Source organism: Hypomesus transpacificus, chromosome 10 (assembly GCF_021917145.1).
Source record: "Hypomesus transpacificus isolate Combined female chromosome 10, fHypTra1, whole genome shotgun sequence".
NCBI lineage: Eukaryota > Metazoa > Chordata > Actinopteri > Osmeriformes > Osmeridae > Hypomesus > Hypomesus transpacificus.
In genome coordinates this window covers 1,699,198-1,717,852 of record NC_061069.1, presented here as the reverse complement: position 1 = coordinate 1,717,852, position 18,655 = coordinate 1,699,198, and the positions used below count along the sequence as shown (strand labels likewise).

At 44.8% G+C, this 18,655-nt stretch overlaps 1 protein-coding gene across 1 annotated transcript; it reads left to right on the top strand.

Moving 5' to 3' along the window:
• The first annotated feature begins 1,430 nt into the window (after positions 1-1,430).
• klhl14 (kelch-like family member 14) lies at positions 1,431-10,767 on the top strand. The gene is made up of 9 exons (XM_047028146.1): positions 1,431-1,497; positions 2,328-3,219; positions 5,298-5,419; positions 8,759-8,848; positions 8,947-9,025; positions 9,218-9,408; positions 9,688-9,846; positions 10,215-10,372; positions 10,623-10,767. Exons 2-9 carry the CDS (start codon positions 2,351-2,353, stop codon positions 10,761-10,763), a joined length of 1,809 nt encoding a protein of 602 aa, XP_046884102.1. The 5' UTR covers positions 1,431-1,497; positions 2,328-2,350; the 3' UTR covers positions 10,764-10,767.
• Positions 10,768-18,655: the final 7,888 nt, after the last annotated feature.

Sequence of the window (18,655 nt, the reverse complement as noted above, 5' to 3'; positions counted from 1 at the left end):
CCCAGGGGAACACTGTATGTTTGGGTTTTTGCTCCAATTGAGCTCTTTATTTAATTGACAGTTCACACTACTAATAAGTATTTTTGGCACATATATAATTATAAATATATTTATATTTATATATTATTTGCTTGAATGTTCTGGGAGTCTTTTACTTTTCTTTACTTTTCATGCATGTAGCCTTTTATGGCATTTGTAAGGATGAGCCTATTGCTCCTTATGCTGTGCATACAGTCGTAGGTGAACCTGTTGTTGGCCTTGACATGCAGACAGACTCACTGCACCACTGTGGCATATTAACCAACATGAACCCACATGTGTATAAACCTGCAGTTTGCTCTCATGGTCTCAGTACACCTTGCATATTCAGGCATAATCAATCAAGTATTCGACTTGAGACCTTTGTTTATGTTTGGCTCAGAGCAAGGCCTAAGGGCATGTAACAATCATCTGTAAAGTGGACTTTTTTTGTTATATTATCTATTATTGTTTTGATGTTGAAATGAAATTTACACTTGAACATGAGGCCTATATTACTTACTTAAAGTCACTGTGCACTGTGTTACTGCAATGTGGATAGTATCCATAGTGCCCAGTCAATGATCATACCTGACCAAATATGAGAAAATCTTCTGCATTTTGAATATGCATATTACATAAGTCCTAATGCAATGCATAGGACTAAAGTTTGAAAAGAGCACCTTCTTTTGAAGGACTTGCAGGCGCAGAATAAGATGAGGGGTTATTTTGGCGATGGAGATTAAGGCAGGGGCTTTTTGTCATTTGTGCGAGACAAGCCATTCATCCATCCAGTTCACAGCCAAAAAAAGGCTGGTCCCAGAAATTAGCAGTTTCAGCTCAGCAGCAGAGTCGTCGGGCTGTGAAGGCAGAGAGAAATTGACTAATTAGCAATGCGCACTAAAACTTGACGGTTCTCTCTATAACAGCGAGGGAAAGACTAGGTTTTTCTCCCCCTTTCTCTTTTCTTTCTTCCATAGATGTTTGAAATCGCAGTCATTTACGCTCGACAGTTTTTACAATAGCCTTGAGCCATAATTTTGCGAGTCTCTCCAGCATCCATACCCCTGCATGGTCTCTCTCCACCGGCCATGCACGACCGTTTCTCTCCCCAACCGTGGATTTCCTATTACTCTCGTTACGACTCACTGAGCCCCAGGCCCAAGGATAATGATGTGTTGTTTCTTGGTAGCATAATTTGTCACACGTATATTTCTTCTTCTTCTTCTCTTGCAGAAAGCACAGCTCCCTCTCACACACTCACACACTTCTTGTTAATTCAGAAGAACAAATGATCAACGTCAACAAATAACTAGAAATAGTGACTTTATGAGTTGGAATCAATGATTATTCTGAGGCACCGACCATAGACTTTAAAGGAAAGGATATTTCTTTACAAAGGAGAACAAAGGAAAGTCAAGTGAAAATATTTGGAACCTGAAGCTTACTTTATTTTTTTTTGTGAAGCTCTGAAGTCAGGTAAGTTTGGCTTGTTCTCAGGCAAGCTGCTCACATCATTTAGTTGTGACAGGCGCTTTACAGAATGTGGCGACAACGAAACAAGGTACAGGACGTTTGTATCAAGTCTACAAACATAATTGATCAAGTAAAATCATTTTACGGCTTAGAAGTATCGAGATGTGTTCGTATTTCATTTATATTGGTTGGATATCTGCATTTAATGAATAATTTTCGATACTCACGTCTGCCTAACTCAGGTTAAAAGGAAAACGCACTCCGACAGTGATGACGGCTGTGAGACACAAACTAATTGCTTTTGTATCGCTCCGTGCGTAAATTTGTGGAATGTGTAATGTCCTCGTTGTGGGGGTGTAGCAAGATAAGAGGAGAACGATAAGTGTTGCCTGAATACTGCATATTATCCTTGCACCGTTCCCTAATCCTACAACTTCGGTAGCGTTATCGAAGGGAAAGCGCTGCAGCATCCTATCGCAGTTTGTTTTGACAACGCGCTTCAAACCGCAGCGTCCATTAAGATCTTCAATAGAAAGAAGGAATAAGAGTGACACATTGTTATTACGGTTTAGTTTTTCATTGTTTTATGGACAGAGAACGAAGTTTAAAATTATAGGCTACCGTCGGAACCTTTTTAAATGGTGAATAGCCCGACGTCATGTTTGTTTACCGGTTTAATCGGATGAATATCTATTCAACGTTTAAGCGTGGTATAACGTGAAGTTCTTGGAGATAAATCCCTTCTGACTGCAGCTTAATAATGATATAATCTCATGTTGTTCAAAAGAGAAATGGCTTGAGGTAAATGGCTGCATGGTTTGTTTGTTGCCTAGGTGGCGTTCATAGGCAGGAAGTCATGTCCAGATCGGGGGATAGAACATCCACCTTTGACCCAACACACAGTGACACCCTGCTGCACGGGCTCAATCTTTTATGGAGGAAACAGCTATTCTGTGATGTGACTCTGACTGCCCAGGGACAGCAGTTCCACTGCCACAAAGCAGTGCTGGCATCCTGCTCCCAGTACTTCAGGTCTCTCTTCTCCACGCATTCGCTCAACAGCGAGGGGAGCAAAGACCAGGGGAGCAGTGGGACTCCATCTTCCTCTCCCGATGACAAGCTCATAGCCAACACTCGGCCCATAAACAACCTGGTTCTCCAGGGCTGCTCCTCCATTGGACTAAGGTTAGTGCTGGAGTACCTGTACACTTCCAACGTGACTCTGTCCCTGGACACAGTGGAAGAAGTTCTCTCGGTCAGCAAGATTCTCAACATCCCGCAGATCACCAAGCTCAGCGTCCAGTTCCTCAACGACCAGATCTCGGTGCAGAACTACAAGCAGATCTGCAAGATCGCCGCCCTCCACGGCCTGGATGAGACCAAGAAGCTGGCCAACAAGTACCTGGTGGAGGACGTGCTGCTGCTGAACTTTGAGGAGATGTGCGCCATGCTGGACGCTCTGCCGCCCCCCGTGGAGTCGGAACTGGCTCTCTTCCAGATGTCGGTGCTGTGGCTGGAGCATGAGAGGGACACGCGGATGCACTACGCCCCGGACCTGATGAAGAGGCTGCGCTTCGCCCTCATCCCGGCCCCTGAGCTGGTGGAGAGGGTGCAGTCAGTGGACTTCATGAGGAGTGACCCTGTGTGCCAGAAGCTGCTCCTGGATGCCATGAACTATCACCTGATGCCCTTCAGACAGCACTGCAGGCAGACCATAGCTAGCAGGTGAGGGGTCTCTCTCTCACACACACACAGACACACACAAACACACACATGCAAGAACAAACTCACATGCACAGACCCAAATAGACACACACACAGAATGTTGGTGGAGGATGACACGTTGGATGAAGTTCAGGCCCAGTTAGAATACAGAGGGAGAGATCAGGCTGTATGGTGAGAAAACAGAAAGAGAGATTAGGCTGTGTTGTTAGTGTTTGCATTGTTATCAGTAGGCCTATATTGATAGTTGCCAAGTTTCAGCTGTCTGTTGTTGATATCTCTTGACTGTATGAAGTAAAACATGTTTAATGTACACATGTAGACTGTACACACTTAACAGGTGAATGCCTGTGTTCAAAGCCTGGACTTACATACATCAGATAGTACACTCCATCCGTGTAGTGCCAAAAAAGCTCAACTCAATTCCAGTGTCGTTACAAAACTGCCGGGATGTGTACAACGGCCACAGTCATAACAACCATAAACCACCACAACGTTACAGCAAATATTATCGGGCGGTTTGATGTTCATGGTCATTTGGCTCAGTCAGAATGTTCAAAGTGTTGGCTCACTTTGCTTCACAGTTGTTCTATTCACCAGTATCTTATATTGGATGATAAATAACATCTCTTTTTAAACAGCTGTGACCTGCGCTACGTGACAGTACACGTTTATCCTTAGTACTCAGGTTGTCTGTTCCGAGTCTGCTGCAGCTCCTCAACCACAGGGCTAACTGCACAGCCTGCTGTGTGCTTGTCATGACTCGGACTCCCAGACACAGGGACAGGACAGACGTGGTCTGGGACATGATCGATTGGTAGTGCTTGGAACCACTGTTTCAGGTGGAAACAGACTTGTTGTTCTGTTTAAATGACCTCAGAAACTTGGATGAGGCCTTGGGAAGTTTTTTTGTTAGACTGGCACGACAGCATGAATATCTCATAGAGATGCGGAAATGACCAAAATCCAAATACACTGCCAGAGTTACATTTGAAGGAGCAATTTACGGCATGATTAATTTCACTGTTTCTCCCAATATTTCATGGATCACAGTGGTTGGGCATCCTGTGGTAATCTGATGTGGGAGATCTGACACAGAGGAGAGCTGCATATAGGGCCATGCTAACTCTCAGTGAGACGCACAGATGGGTTCAAATGAACAAGGAATGAAGAATGTTCATAAATAGTATCACATGACATGCCACTGATTCCCTCCTCTCAATTAATCACCATTATATATATGTCCAGGGTTCATTTGCATATGAATAACCCCCAAACACTTAACAGTGGGCCAGTGTAGCTGAGACAATACATAGAGAGGTTGGCTATTTAGTCAAGCATGAAATAGAAGAAAAAAGCACTGGTATACATGAAAAAACAACCAACTTTGTATGACCTGAAAAAGATTTAATTTGACTGAACTTTATTAGAAATAACTACTTATGTTTGTCAAGGTGTCTGGCTGTGAAGCCATGCTTTGCAAACCAACACATTCAGGATATGTTGGGCAATTGGCTTCGAACTGTCACATGAGGCATCTCTACCAATGGAATGGAGACGTGTTATAGGTTAGTTGCAGGGGTTTATTTCCCTGTCAGCGTAGCAGCCTGTAGAACAGGCCTAATGACTTCACAGCTAATTGATTAGATGTCTTAAGGGTGTAATAAGCATGCAAAATGATACGTGCTCACTGTAATAACCATGCAAAAGGTGACTGAACATTTTGATGTGAGTGGTTATTATGTACATCCATAATGGCATTGTTCTATAGGGATCACAACATGTTCATTTGATTGATCAAATCAAATCTTCATTTGATTTATCGCACTCAAAACCAAAACGTTTTGGTCATTAACACAACATGTTTTTGTTGTCGAAATGACAAACGTGCAAACTGCTTGCCACATTCACAGAATGTGCACAATACAAATACCAGCAAATAACTGCCATACCACCATCAATCATTCATATTAGGGATTATAAGGGTCTAATTCTGCCCTGGTTCGGTGTTACTTTCTGAAATTCAGACTCTCCGGGTTGATCTGTCTTCCCCCCTGTTGTGTTTGGCTCTTTCATAACAGGATCCGTTCCAGTAAGAGGCTGGTCCTGCTGGTGGGGGGCCTGCCCCCTGGACCTGATCGGCTGCCCAGTAATCTGGTCCAGTACTACGACGACGAGAAAAAGACATGGAAGATCCTCACGAGTAAGTGGCTCGCCGGCCCCTCCTTCTACCTGAAGACCCTTGATGGTTATGAATGAGTGAAGGATTGAACGTGTATGGGAGTCTGAACATGCATAGTTGCTTTTTGTGAAGAAATGAATGAATGAATGAATGAATAAAGAAATCGAAAAAGATGTGAACATGCTGCTGTCCATAATGAGCAGCAATGGAACAAACAATTCATAACCCCAGGTCTGCCAGTTACATCCCAGTTAATGACAGCACAATAACCAAGTATACAGGGAACGGATCCTGGGGCGATTCCTCCAGCACAGGTTCATTTGCAGGTAAAAATGAGAGAAAGAGTTCCTTAAATCCTTGAGGTAATGATGTATCACTATCACTTTTAATATACGTTTTGAATCAGAGCGTGACTTTACACCACTGTAGGGCTTTATGCCTGGGTTCCCATGTTTTTCGCTGAAAATCTCCTGGCAAAGATGCATGGCAAGATCCGCTTGACTCTGACGATCTACTGAAGTGTAGACGAAACAAAGCGAAATGACATGTCACTGTCCAACAGCTTGTCAAAGGACGCTTTAATGTTTAGTACTGAGGTAGGGCACTGGGTAGACGCTACATTTTGTTCTCGAGAAAGAAAGCTAGACAATATAGATGGACATGGCTTTGAAAAGATTTTTTGCTTCACGTTTGCTGTACATTATATTTGCTTTAGAGTTTAGAGAAAAATAAGATATTTAAGGTGCAAATTCATTGCAGTTGTTTTAATGTGAAGGTAACAATGTACCACAATTCAAGCTGTGAATCTCAAAACGGTCCGTTTCCAAAAATAGAAACCCTCGAATAATTCTTACAATCCTCTAAGTGTGCAATGACAAAAGGGTAACATTACCTCCAGGGATACAGTATCATCCTCTACTCTCTGTCCGACCTGTCTACGCTGACCTTTACGGAGCAGCACCATGTGCCTGCCACACTCCAAAGGTCGACCCAGTGATAATGGGAAACCCCATTTGTCCTTTGCATCATCATCTGTGCTCCTATTGAGTTGTTGTCCTGTGCTTTGGTGTGGGCTATACCTCACTAATGCTTCATTCATACACATTAGAGACCCTGGTTTACCCGCCGTCAGCTTGACCTCACACACTCGTCGTTCCCACTTGGCGTCTGCTTTGCCGATATTTCCTGTATTGTGACTCATGATGGCATGTCACTATGACGACTCTTCTAATAGTGCAAACGATCCGAAAAATGACAACCGTATCCACTTGCTGTCTGTCTATTAATGACGTCAGTGTGAGCCCTACTCAGATGGTTATCTGGCATGTTTACTCTGTTGTTCCTAAACAGACATTGCATACATTGACCAAAGGGCATGGCGGTGTTTGACACACGCATTTTTCTCATTAAAATCATTACGCTCATAGAGCAAAAGTGTAGAAAGCGAAAGGTCAATAGGGATTTCCATCATTCAAAACGAAAAAGTGAACTCTCAAAAGGCCCGTGGCCGTGCGGAAGGACAAAACTGCCAAATCATCCCCTTAACACATCACTGGCAGACTGATGTAGCTTTCACACAATGGATGTGGAATAGAAGATTATTAACATTCAATCATAACTTTTCAATGAGCCGAAGCCTGAGAGGGACAGAGTTTGATTAAGACATTCATCAACACAATTTAGGAAGAAGCCTGATCCCTCTTTGGGTGTCAGATCTCTCCTGCTTCTGGTCGCTTCGAATGGAACGCTTGCCATCTAGTGTGCCTACACAGGCGTGCAGGATGGGGAGTACAGTGACACACGCTGGGTCACACTGCTGGCAGGCTGCCCCTCCTCAGGTGCCCGCATTGAAAGCAACATCACGTGTTCACTTGTCGAAAGCTATCTTAACCCTCGTGCTTAAAGAATAGGAAACGAATGCTTTGAGACGCGGTTGGAGCGATGGGAAGTAGCATCTGGTGGAGCAGTGAGAATGAGCGGGGTCCGGCTGAACCGAACCTGCTGTGGATGGGTCCGGCTGAACCGAACGTGTGCTGCTTTGCAGAGGTGTCTGACTCCCTCTAGTGAGCCGGCGTGTTACTGTCCATCTGTAAGGGCCGGCTTAGCCACCCATTGTTGCTTACACAGCACTGCAGGCTTGTGGCTTGCTGGAGGTTTGAGTTAAGGTATAAGCTAAGTGAAATGCAAATGCCAGAGCATCACAACGACTAGTTGCCCCTTGTAACTGTAAGCCTGTGACAGAACAGGTTTTTGGCTAAAATACTATGGCTTGGACTAGGGCCGGCCCAAGGCATAAGCGAACAAAGCGGCTGCTTAGGGCCCCTGTGGCTACCAGCGGGCCCCCAAGAGCACATTAAATTACAGTTTAATGTAATAAAAAAAAATAAGCGACGCTGAGGGGCCCCCAAATCGATTTAGCTTAAGGCCCCATAAAGGCTTGGGCCAGCTCTGGCTTGGACAGTGGAGGTCCTAAAGATGTCTTCCATGATTTGGATCCTTGGTGCTCTGAGAAGGTGTTCCACAGTGATATATATATTTTTTTGGTATGTCAGATGTTGTCACTACATCCATGAACCATGAGACAACCGCCAGAAAACAAGAACTGTTCATCCAAATCCCCATAAAACTGACGGAACCATAATGCAAAAAAAATGTAAGGAAATCAACAGGAAATCGCACGTCTATAGCCTTTGAAGCGCAGTGAAGGCAGGAAGTGGAATCCCCCCGCCCCCTCCCCTCTCCAGCGCTCTGACATATAGCTGTGCCTGGAGTCCCCCCCCCCCCACAAAGGGTGGAGTCAATGTCTCCCAGCCAGAGTGAGACAGTAGGGAGAGGCCAATCGGAAAGGAGTGAGATTCAAGGCTGTCTAATTCTACGGCAACTGTGATCCATCAGCCGGTGGGGAGGTGACAGGTGGAATGACTGATGGAGACAGACAGGTGGGCTTCACCATTCCACTGATTTACGCTCAAAAGGCGCCGGGCCCGAGATTTATTGAGTGAACACGATCGTGTTCATTATGACTGTCACCTAACACCATTTCTCTCCAACTCAGTGGGGTCACTTTAGCAGGGGAAGATGAGACAGAACCTCCCAAATATACAGTACACACTGTTAGGGATACTACCAGCTGCCTAGTGCACTGTTCTAACGTTCTGTTTTCTACCTGTGAGGTTTATTTTGACTTTGAGTCGAGCGTTAGCACGTTTTGGTTTTGTGTTTTAGTTGAAACGTGTTGGTTGAAAGTCCTAACGGATTTTAGTTTTGTTCAGGGTCTCTTTACAAACGAATATAACTTAGTCCCTTGTTTTACTGTTGATTCTCATGACTTTGCCCTTTGTTGTGTCTCCGCTCGTCTAGTAATGCCTTACAACAGTGCCCATCACTGTGTGGTCGAGGTGGAGAACTTCCTGCTTCTGCTTGGTGGGGAGGACCAGTGGAACCCAAACGGTACAAGAAGAATGAACTCCACACGGACACTGTAAACAGCGAGATATGTTTGAGTGTCTCCCCGATGAGTGGATCCTAATAGATCTCTTGTTTGGCAGGCAAACACAGCACGAATTTCGTCAGCCGCTACGATCCCAGATTCAATAGTTGGATACAACTTCCTCCTATGCAGGAGAGGTGAGCGCATAAGACCATGAACGGACAGACACACATACTGTACACCTACACAGCTCACAGACACACACATACACAACGTGCACCCCCCTAGCAAATACACACCCACCCACGCGGCTCAGCTGTTTATAACTGTTCAATGAATGTGTCATGATGGTTTTAATGATGTTGTCTGGCTTGACACCTCTTCCTCAGGAGAGCCAGTTTCTTCGCCTGCCGCCTGGATAAACACCTGTATGTGATTGGCGGCAGGAACGAGACGGGCTATCTCTCCAGCGTGGAGTCCTTTAACCTGGAGACTAACGAGTGGAACTATGTGTCATCTCTGCCCCAGCCTCTGGCAGCCCACGCCGGAGCAGTGCACAATGGGAAAATCTACATCTCAGGTTAGAACTCTCCTCTCTTACCTGGTCTAGCGTGGGTCAGCGTTGACCCGCGTTCCAATGTGGAATGCGGAAATCGGCGTGGGGAAAGGTGGAAATTCACCTTGACGTCGTGTCACGGGGTCATTGGCGGGGGGGGGGGGGGTCCGCTCCTCTGGTGTAAACGCAGGAGTGCGAGGCTCACATGTCCGTGGGCGACGCACGATACGTCTTCCCTGCCGGGCGTGAGAGTTGTGTCGATAGCGTGCTGACGCCGCTTGGCGGCCGCTGCTGTCTCTGCAGGAGGGGTGCACAATGGAGAGTACGTTTCCTGGCTCTACTGCTACGACCCCAGCATGGACGTGTGGGCCAGGAAACAGGACATGAACACGAAGAGGGCCATCCACACCCTGGCTGGCATGAGCGACCGCCTCTACGCCATCGGCGGCAACCATCTGAAAGGTGCGGTGGGGACGTTCGCTCGTTTCAGGGGGGTTCGCTGGAGACGTCATTGGTGTCAGTGACCTCTGTCACATAGTGGGATCTAGGGCTGAATCCTCACCCGCGGGCCATCTTTCCTCCTCCTCTCCCCCTCCCACTCTCGCCCCGCCTCTCTCCCACCTCTCCCTCTCTTTCCCTCTCCTGTCTCCCTCTCTCCCACCTCTCCCTCTCTTTCCCTGTCCTCTGTCCCCCTCTCTCCATCTCCCCCTCTCTTTCCCTCTCCTCTGTCCCCTTCTCTCCATCCCTCCCTCTCTCCCCATCCATCCCTCTCTCCCTGTTCCATCTCCCTCTTTCCCCCTCCTCAATGTCTCCCTCCGTCCCTCCTCCAGGGTTCTCCCATCTGGACGTGATGTTAGTGGAGTGCTACGACCCCAAAGGAGACCAGTGGAACATCCTGCAGACACCCATCCTGGAGGGCCGCAGCGGGCCTGGCTGTGCCGTGCTGGACGACAGCATCTACCTGGTGGGCGGCTACAGCTGGAGCATGGTGAGGTTCCACCCACAGCCTGGGCAGCAGCAGCGCTGACAAACCTTCCCCATGCAGTGTTGAATCAAACAATTTTTGTTTGTCGTTCAAGTGTTTTTCCAGTCTAGTCATGTAGTGCGTGACGTCCGGTGTTCGTCCGGTCTGCTTGTCAGGTAGCCCGCTGGAGCTCTGGAAAACAGCTGGTACAGGTTAAGCACACAGTGTTCCGCAATTGGGGCGGAGAAACTGACAAGTTGTGCTGTGCTTGCAGGGAGCCTACAAGTCGTCCACCATCTGTTACAGTCCGGAGAAGGGGACGTGGATGGAGCTGGAAGGGGAGGTGGCCGAGCCCCTGGCAGGACCGGCCTGCTCCACAGTCATACTACCTGCCTGTCTGCCCTTCAACAAATAGCAGCTCTCTGGGCTGAGGTGGAGGGGGAGGGACAGGGGAGAGGGGAGGTGCGATGGGGACAAAGGACCATCGATAAACAGACAGTCGTCAACCAATTTTGATCGTCCAATCAGATGACGGGGTGTGTATAAATTATTTTTTTACAGGTTTGACAAGAGCACTTTCGTTATTGCCTACTGAAGGTTGGAAATGTAATCACGTATCCATGTATTTAAACCCATCTGTGTTGAAATTCTGAAAATGGTCACTTTCATGTTTTGTTGGATTGGTAGTAAGTGTTTTGGCTTCTCTTGATATAGCACGCATAGTGTCAAACTGAATTATCCTAGCTTTTCTATCCATCTGTATCTTGTAACTAGTAGAAGCATCAGTCAATCAAACAGAACGCGGTGTTGCTGACACAATCAACACCGGGAATAATGTGAGCAACCACAAACAGAACTGGTTAATATGCTAGTTTTTTTCTCCAAACCAAAATCATGTTTTTTTGTAACAGAAAAATGGAAGATTACTCAAAATGTCCTTTGCTTGAAGTGAATCATTTTTTAAGCTGCAAGTGAGACAACTTTATTAAACATGGATTCTGTTAATTTTGAATTATGGATGGTACAATCACATTTTTATTCCATCGCTTGTAATTGGTAAACACAAGTAGAAGACTGGGGTGAAATGTCAAATGAGTCATGGGTTGAGATTTTTTCACATATTATTGTTTGGTTTTTCCAGAGACAACGGGAGGATTTCTGAATAGATTCTCCCACAAAGGAAGAAGAAGGGCTCTGTGGTCCTTAATGCACTAATTGTGAACCTCTAAATAGTTGCAAAAAATGGTTTACAAAACTGAACCTTTGTGTTATCTCTCGTATAGGCGAAAAAATATAAAATAAAAGATTAGGTAGACAAAAAGAGTGGAAACTCAATTCAGTTGTTTTCAAGGTCCACATTGACAGCTGTTCAATTACTTACGGTGTGTCATTTTTTTTCATCCTTGTACATAATCGCTTGCAGTGGAATATTTTGTGCACTTAATCTGGGATTTATTCTCAAATCCTGTTATGTCCTTTGCATTTTAGAATATGAAAATAAAACACTTGATGATTACAACTGTTTTTATTCTTTGGTGTTTCTTGACAGAAATAAAATTGTATTCACAGACTGGCTGACAGACTTCACCAAGGCATAAACGTTTGAGAAGACGTTTCAGACACATTTTCTAGTCACAATTTTAGTCAACACTACTTTCTGAATGAACGTTTGTAGTACCTGCTTTCTGACTTAATGTATTCATTTCCCAGGTGCTTTTATACAAAGTGTTCTTCCTAATAATCATAACCAAAAGTAATCTTGCAGGAAATACATGATTTGCTTTTGAATGTGAAAAAGTGATAGAAGTACAAAATATTGAAACATAGGAAAAGGAATTAGAAAATATAAGAGATATTTCAGAAAATATTATTTCCTTTCCGTTCTGCAGTGGCATTTGAGGCAATTGTTTTGCTTCACTGTTTGTTGGCCTGGTCTTTGGCCAGTGGCTTTTTTGTGCCAGACTTGGTTCAGGACTCCAACTGTATCTTGAATTAAGTATTCATATACACTGTCTGTCAGTTTAATTTAAAGCTTGAACTCATCCTCCTGCCAATTCTGCATTTGGTGTTGATCCTTAGGCAACTCGTCCAACTGAAATAAATGAGTAGATTTTAGGGGTGAGAATCTTTTGGTACCTCACGATTCTAATCGATTCTTGGGGTCACAATTCGATTAAAAATCGATTCCCGATTTTTTATAAAAAAATAATTAAAAAACCCAAAACAAAACAAACAAAAAATGTGAATCGATTTAAATCGCCAGAAAACTGATTCGCAATTCAAATGTAAATCAATTTTTTATCCCAACCCTAGTAGATTTCATTAAGCTTCTGTGTGTGCAGTAGACACATACTCTATATATAGAGAAAAAGAAAAGCAAGAAAGTTGAGAGAGAGCAAGAGAGTTGTAATGTGCAGATACAGCAGGAATCTATCAGCAACTCCTCAATTTTGTATTGTAAGCAATCAGAAATCTGGAGGAGCCAGACATGCTACGCCCCTGTGATGAGGTATGAGAAGAAAAATCTTACCAGAATCCTGGCAAATCGAGCTTGCCTTTTCCTCTAGAGGCAAGTACTGAAGGTCATCCCAAATATTTGGGCAAAATCAATTGCATCGTTCTTTAGCTTGAAGGCTTTACAAAGTCTTTTATGAGAGTGATAGAGAAAGACTGGACAAAATGAAGTAGTGTTTTCACAGATACAAAGAGAGATACAGGCACAGTCCCATGAAAGAAACTACAACACCAGATGAAAGTGGATAAACTGAACAGAATGCAATATGTCTCTCTCACCTGAACTTCTTGCTGGTTTTTAAAGTTGGTGATGTTGCACTTGTATAGGTGCTGCTTCTCCCATGGCCTCAAGGGCTTTTCTCGCTGTGGGTATATGTCCTCCAGGAGCTCCCAGGTAAGTTCATACACAACCTTCACACACCAATAGAAAGGACAACGGTCAATTCCTTAATTACTTTATAATAAACTCAGAAACTTCTTAAGTAAGAAATACATTTCTACAGTATAACCTCTTAGTAACATGAAACTTTCCTATTTTTGCGCTGTATTGTACTTGGGTGCTTGCAAGGGAGCTCTTACCATTTGGTAGCTCAGCCTACTTCTGGTGTCCTGATCATCTCCCTGAGAGTAGTCACCCAGTGGGATGTCTGGCTTCAAGGCATCAGTGAGGACACGTGGGCCCCTGCCCAGCTGGCAGCTCATCCACATCTGCTGGCTGGCCAGGTAGACCAGCCTGGTGACCTCTTTCCACCATTTTGGAAAGATGCATGCTGAACCCCCTAATGCCTCTGTAGGAGACTTCGCTGAGGTAGTAACCTGGAATGGATGGCTTGGTTATCAGAGGTTTGCTGGGACTGAAGGGAAAGGTTTATCACCATTGATCACCCTATGTTACAGATTAAGGGAGCCCAATTGGTCTCTGCGGAAATGTCATTTTTATTAGTATTTTTACACTCACGTAAGCACACACACACACACAAACTCATACAAGCACAAACGGCAGACACTATAGATACTTTACATGTCAATTTTTCGAAGGCAATATCATATTACTGTAAGAATCATGGATATATACAGTATTTGTGTCACAGACAGTTATGTTGCTGTGACGTCTTCAAATCGTCATAGCAATTACAACATTTCAAACAGAAAGGTTTCCATGACACTAGGAAGGTTGTCATAGAAACAAAGTTATAACATTAAGGAGAGCTTTTGACCAAAGATAAGGCCTATGTTATAGGTCTGTATCTTCTACCGAGTTACTGATGTGGGTCTGTGTCGACCTAACCTGGGCAGGAACCATAGCGTTCTGTTTCTGCCATATTATCTGGGGAATAACATTTCTGATTAGATTTCATGTTTAAGAAAAGAAAAAATCTTACCATCCAGTAAACTGTTACGACTGTTATAACAATATTTTCAAAACAGAGCACGGTAATTTATTTCACCTCAGCAAGAATATCTTTCCATTTGGTCCAGTGAGGTAATGTGACCCGGGTCACCTGATGTTACAGACGATAAAAGAAGTTTGACCATTCTAGAGGTTGTAGCCACATGAACCCAAATACATTTTCCAAAACAAAAAATTAAGAACAACTTACTCTGGTATTTGTCCAACATCGGTCAAATGTGAAGGAAGGATTGAGAACTACTTAGCACAGCACACTGAACGGTCATTCTTCTTGAGGGTTTGGAAATGCATGTCAAAGTTCTGCTTGAGTTACATTTCTTAAACATGATGTCATGTTTAAAGGTCTAAGAACCGAATGGGTCAATCCGCCTTCCATGGCCATGCAATGTCATGCAAAATGCTCAGTTTTGAATCTGTTCATAGGCCTATTGCTCGAAGTGTCATTTTGTCATCCCTTTTCAGCTAGCTGACTTGAAAAAGCCTGTTGATGATTATCTAATAGCTTAAATTGGTCGAGAATATACAAAAATATTGTTTAGCCTAAGCTTCTAGCAGGGACAAATCTAACTTCCCACTTTTAGGGGGGCTAAGCCCCTAGATAAAACCTATTATTTTTCCTGTGACCCAGCAAAACTAGGGGGGTCTGGGGGCATGTTTCCCCAGAAGAATTTTTTTTAAATATCCTTTTAAATAGTGTCCTCTTGTGGGATTTAGGAAGAGAAATGTATCAATTTAGATATAAAATAAGAAGATTTTTTTTTGTAAAAGGTTTATTTATAATTTTTTAATTAAAATAATTTTGGGGGGCTGATGAAACTTTTTGGGGGGCTCCAGCCCACTCAACACACTCAAGGTCAATTATGAAATATAAATATATATTAGTAGCCGTTACATGAAGCACAACAACACAAGACAAGATCCAAGACCAACTGAATCTTTTGACCAGTGCTATTAGCCCGTGCAACTTTTCCTGAGTTTAGGTCAGTTTGGTTCAAAAAATGTTCACTGAGATTTTTTGAATATAATGCCAGACTTATTTACGTCTCGTGTGGTAACATAATTCCACCATCTAGTGGTTAATGTAAAAATATTTGCCTTACTGTTACTACAGATGATGTGACGTTGATTTGATACACAGTCCTTAAACATCATTGTTTTATGAACCAGTTGGTGCAAGTATTTTGCATAGTCTATCAATTAATAAATAAGCGGTATAACCAATAATAAAATACGATGAAGAACTGTATTGGAAGTTAACCGGAATAAAAGACCCTGATGGAAATGGAATAAAAGCAACTTGTTATTTAAAATTCGCAGTCATACAAATGTATTGTGCATCAAGAAATGTAATCTGACAGAGTACCCTCGACTCGTAGCACGGCAGTAGGCTAAAGATTATGGGGATGTGTGCATGTTGAGCACCCTTCCCTTCCCCTGCCTATTTACGTTCATCTCTGCCAGACTCCTTGGCTCAGTGCCACTCTTCTGTATTTAGCCCCAGCGGTAATCTTCACTCAAGGAATCCGCGCAAATTCACCCTAAATCATCACGGCAACTTAAAGAAGGTAGAATGCATGTCCACCTGATCCACCACTGACTTTCAGATGATAATATGGAGAAAACGACAGCACTTCAAGGTAAAATTGATTTATTAATTTATCTTTTTATTAGTTAATTGATGTTTTTCCAAAACGTTGACGTTCCATGCGTCTTTTCCCGAGAGACCATTTTAACAGCTTTTTCTCCGATCTGATGTGGTCTCCGTAATTTAGCCTAATAGTTTTTTTGTTGCAAGGCGCACTCTTTATGAAAAAACAAACAAACATCTTATCAGTCTTAATATATCCAAGCTTAGTGACATTTATCGGTAAGTGTATTGACAAGCACAAATTAGGTGAGACACTCAAGCTTTCTTTAACGAAGAAGTAGGCTATGTTGTCGTTCTATTGAAGTGATGTGCATTACTATGACGGGAGATGGAATCAAACTGACAGCATAAAAAATCAAAAATCAAATAAACAAACGGTTAATTGGGTTGAAACATTGGAAATTTATTCTAGATTATATAAATCCGTATCCTAATGTGTCGGTCATTCTACTATAACACTTGTCCTATTTAGGCTACTTTGTGTGGAATTAAAGTTATGGACATCAGCAGCATTTATCAAGTGGTCACTCTGATTAACCTCAAACGTACAGGTCTTTGTGTCTGCCCTGTGATACCTACAGTGATGTAGACTAATGGAGTTCTGGGGTAACACCTCCACCCTAACACCATTCCAGCAAGTATATTATCTTGTACAATGTGTAGAATCATCAGCTTTCCTCCTGATGTCCTTGTAGCTAGGTGAGGGCAGTGTCTCCAGTGCAGGTCTGAAGAGCCGTGCTGATGAGTGAGTCACTGCCTGTGGCTCAGCTCTCCCACTCTCTGGAATGGTCCTTTCAGCTCTTGCTCAATGGAAATGGCCTTCTTTCCGGTGTCTCACTAAGGCATGCATTAAACTGCTGTTTTACAGACGTTTTTGTTCAGACCCACACATTGACTGCGGAGCATCATTGAGGAATCGACTGGATCAAGGCATTGTTTTTTGAGGCAAAAGACAGGGATAATCTATAACTAGGGCATTTGGAAATGGCTTTGTACTTCAGAAAAAACAGAAGCTCATAGAATCCCTGATGTTAATTCTCGGGCTCGATCAACCCTACAGGATAAGGTTTTCTATCCCTCCACAGTTCAGAGTTAGTTATTTGTATTGAATCACACAAGCACAGCACTGGGAAAGAGACGGGTGCATGTAGGGAGGTCATCTGCTTTTCTTTTCATCCGTCCGTCTGAACTGACCAGATCCATCCAATTACTCCGCTTCCAAATAGCGGTTCAGCTGAACGCCTACAGAGGGATCACACATTTCATCCCTTCTTTATTGGTCCATCATCCCAACGCTGACAAGAAGGGCTCAGGTGTAAGGCAATCTGTGCCCTCCTGAGAGGGAGGAAAGGTTGAAGGAGAACCCCTTTTTGGGTAAATAAAGGAGAACATTTATTTTTTCTGGTACCTAACGGAGGATGGAGAAATATCAGGTCTTTCAAGCTAACCCGCCTTTTCTCTGTTTCTCTCTTTCCCTCTCGCTTTCTGTTCTCTCTGTTTTCTCTCTCCCGCTCTCTCTAGCTCTCTTTTTTCCTTTATACCCCCCTTCTACTTCAGCAGTATGGTGATGCCAGCACCTTGTCCAGACATGCTTACCAGTTCAGACCAGTCCCTTCCCCTCACCCCCAAACACAGCAGCCCTGCCATCTCTGGACCCAGGGGCTCCCGGGGGCCCATCAGCAGTGGCCGATCCTCCCTTTCCCTCCCTGAGCCCGAGGCCTGGCGAACCCCCAGGACCCCCAGCCCGGTGGCCCGCCAGGGCCTGGCCCAGGGCTCGCGCTCCTGCTCCCTGCAGGTGCCCCGCACCGTCCCAGAGTGCCTGGGGCTCCCTCCCCGGGCGGCCAGCTTCGACGTGTCTCCCTACGGGGGGGACGAGAGCCCGGGGTCAGTGAGCCCCCACAGCATGCTGCGGAGACGCGGGGGCCTGGTGGACCAGCGGGATGTCGTCAGGGCCCACGAGGCCCACAAGATCCAGAGCACGCCCCAGGCCCGCAGGAAAGAGTGGGAGTGAGTACGCGGGGGGGGGGGGGGGGGGGGGGGGGGGGTTCCCATCATGTGTCTGCCCAGCGTGAGGACGAGACAGGGACGGGGATGGGGCGGGCGGGGGGGGGGGGGCGGGGTGCGGGGGATAAGGGAGGACGTGCAGAAGGAGCATGATGTGGATGACGACACAAACCAGTATGACTGTTAATCCTGTCTACTGAAGATCCACGTTTTGTCATGCACTGTTTAGATGCCCGCCATTTTGTGTTGAGGCAGAAAGGCGATGGCAGCGAGTGCAGCCCTGGCTGACGTGCTCTGTGTTCCATCTGAAAGCACTTGCCAGTTCATTTGACTGTGAAGTGGTCTTCATACTTGCCGACTGTTGCTGGCTGTGGTTAAATCTGATGCGAAACGTTAACATTATTAATGGTGAGGCTGAACATGCTTGATTGTGGAACTTTGAGATCTGGAGTCTTGCTCTGATTACCTTCTTCCAGTCACTCCAATGTGGAGTGGCACTCCATCACTGGAGCCCCCCCCCCCCATTCCCCCTCTCTCCTCTACTTTCATCTCCCTCGGCCGCCCCCATCCTACAGAGGTGTAAGAACTCTGCCTTTGTTTCTTTACCGTTTGTGTTCGAAATGCGTGCGTGTGTGTCCACACCCATGCTCACACACGCAGGCTCACACACACACACGCACACTCTCTCCCTCTTTCTATCTTCTACTCTCCCTCCCCCTTCTTTTGTTAG

What these genes read in the sequence shown, in the direction of transcription:
- klhl14 (XM_047028146.1), top strand. Translation starts at nt 2,351, where the DNA reads ATGTCCAGATCGGGGGATAGAACATCCACCTTTGACCCAACACACAGT. An exon ending in CTTCCTCCTATGCAGGAGAG is followed by an intron (nt 9,026 to 9,217) that starts GTGAGCGCATAA and finishes CCTCTTCCTCAG; the next exon opens with GAGAGCCAGTTTCTTCGCCT. An exon ending in TGGGAAAATCTACATCTCAG is followed by an intron (nt 9,409 to 9,687) that starts GTTAGAACTCTC and finishes CTGTCTCTGCAG; the next exon opens with GAGGGGTGCACAATGGAGAG.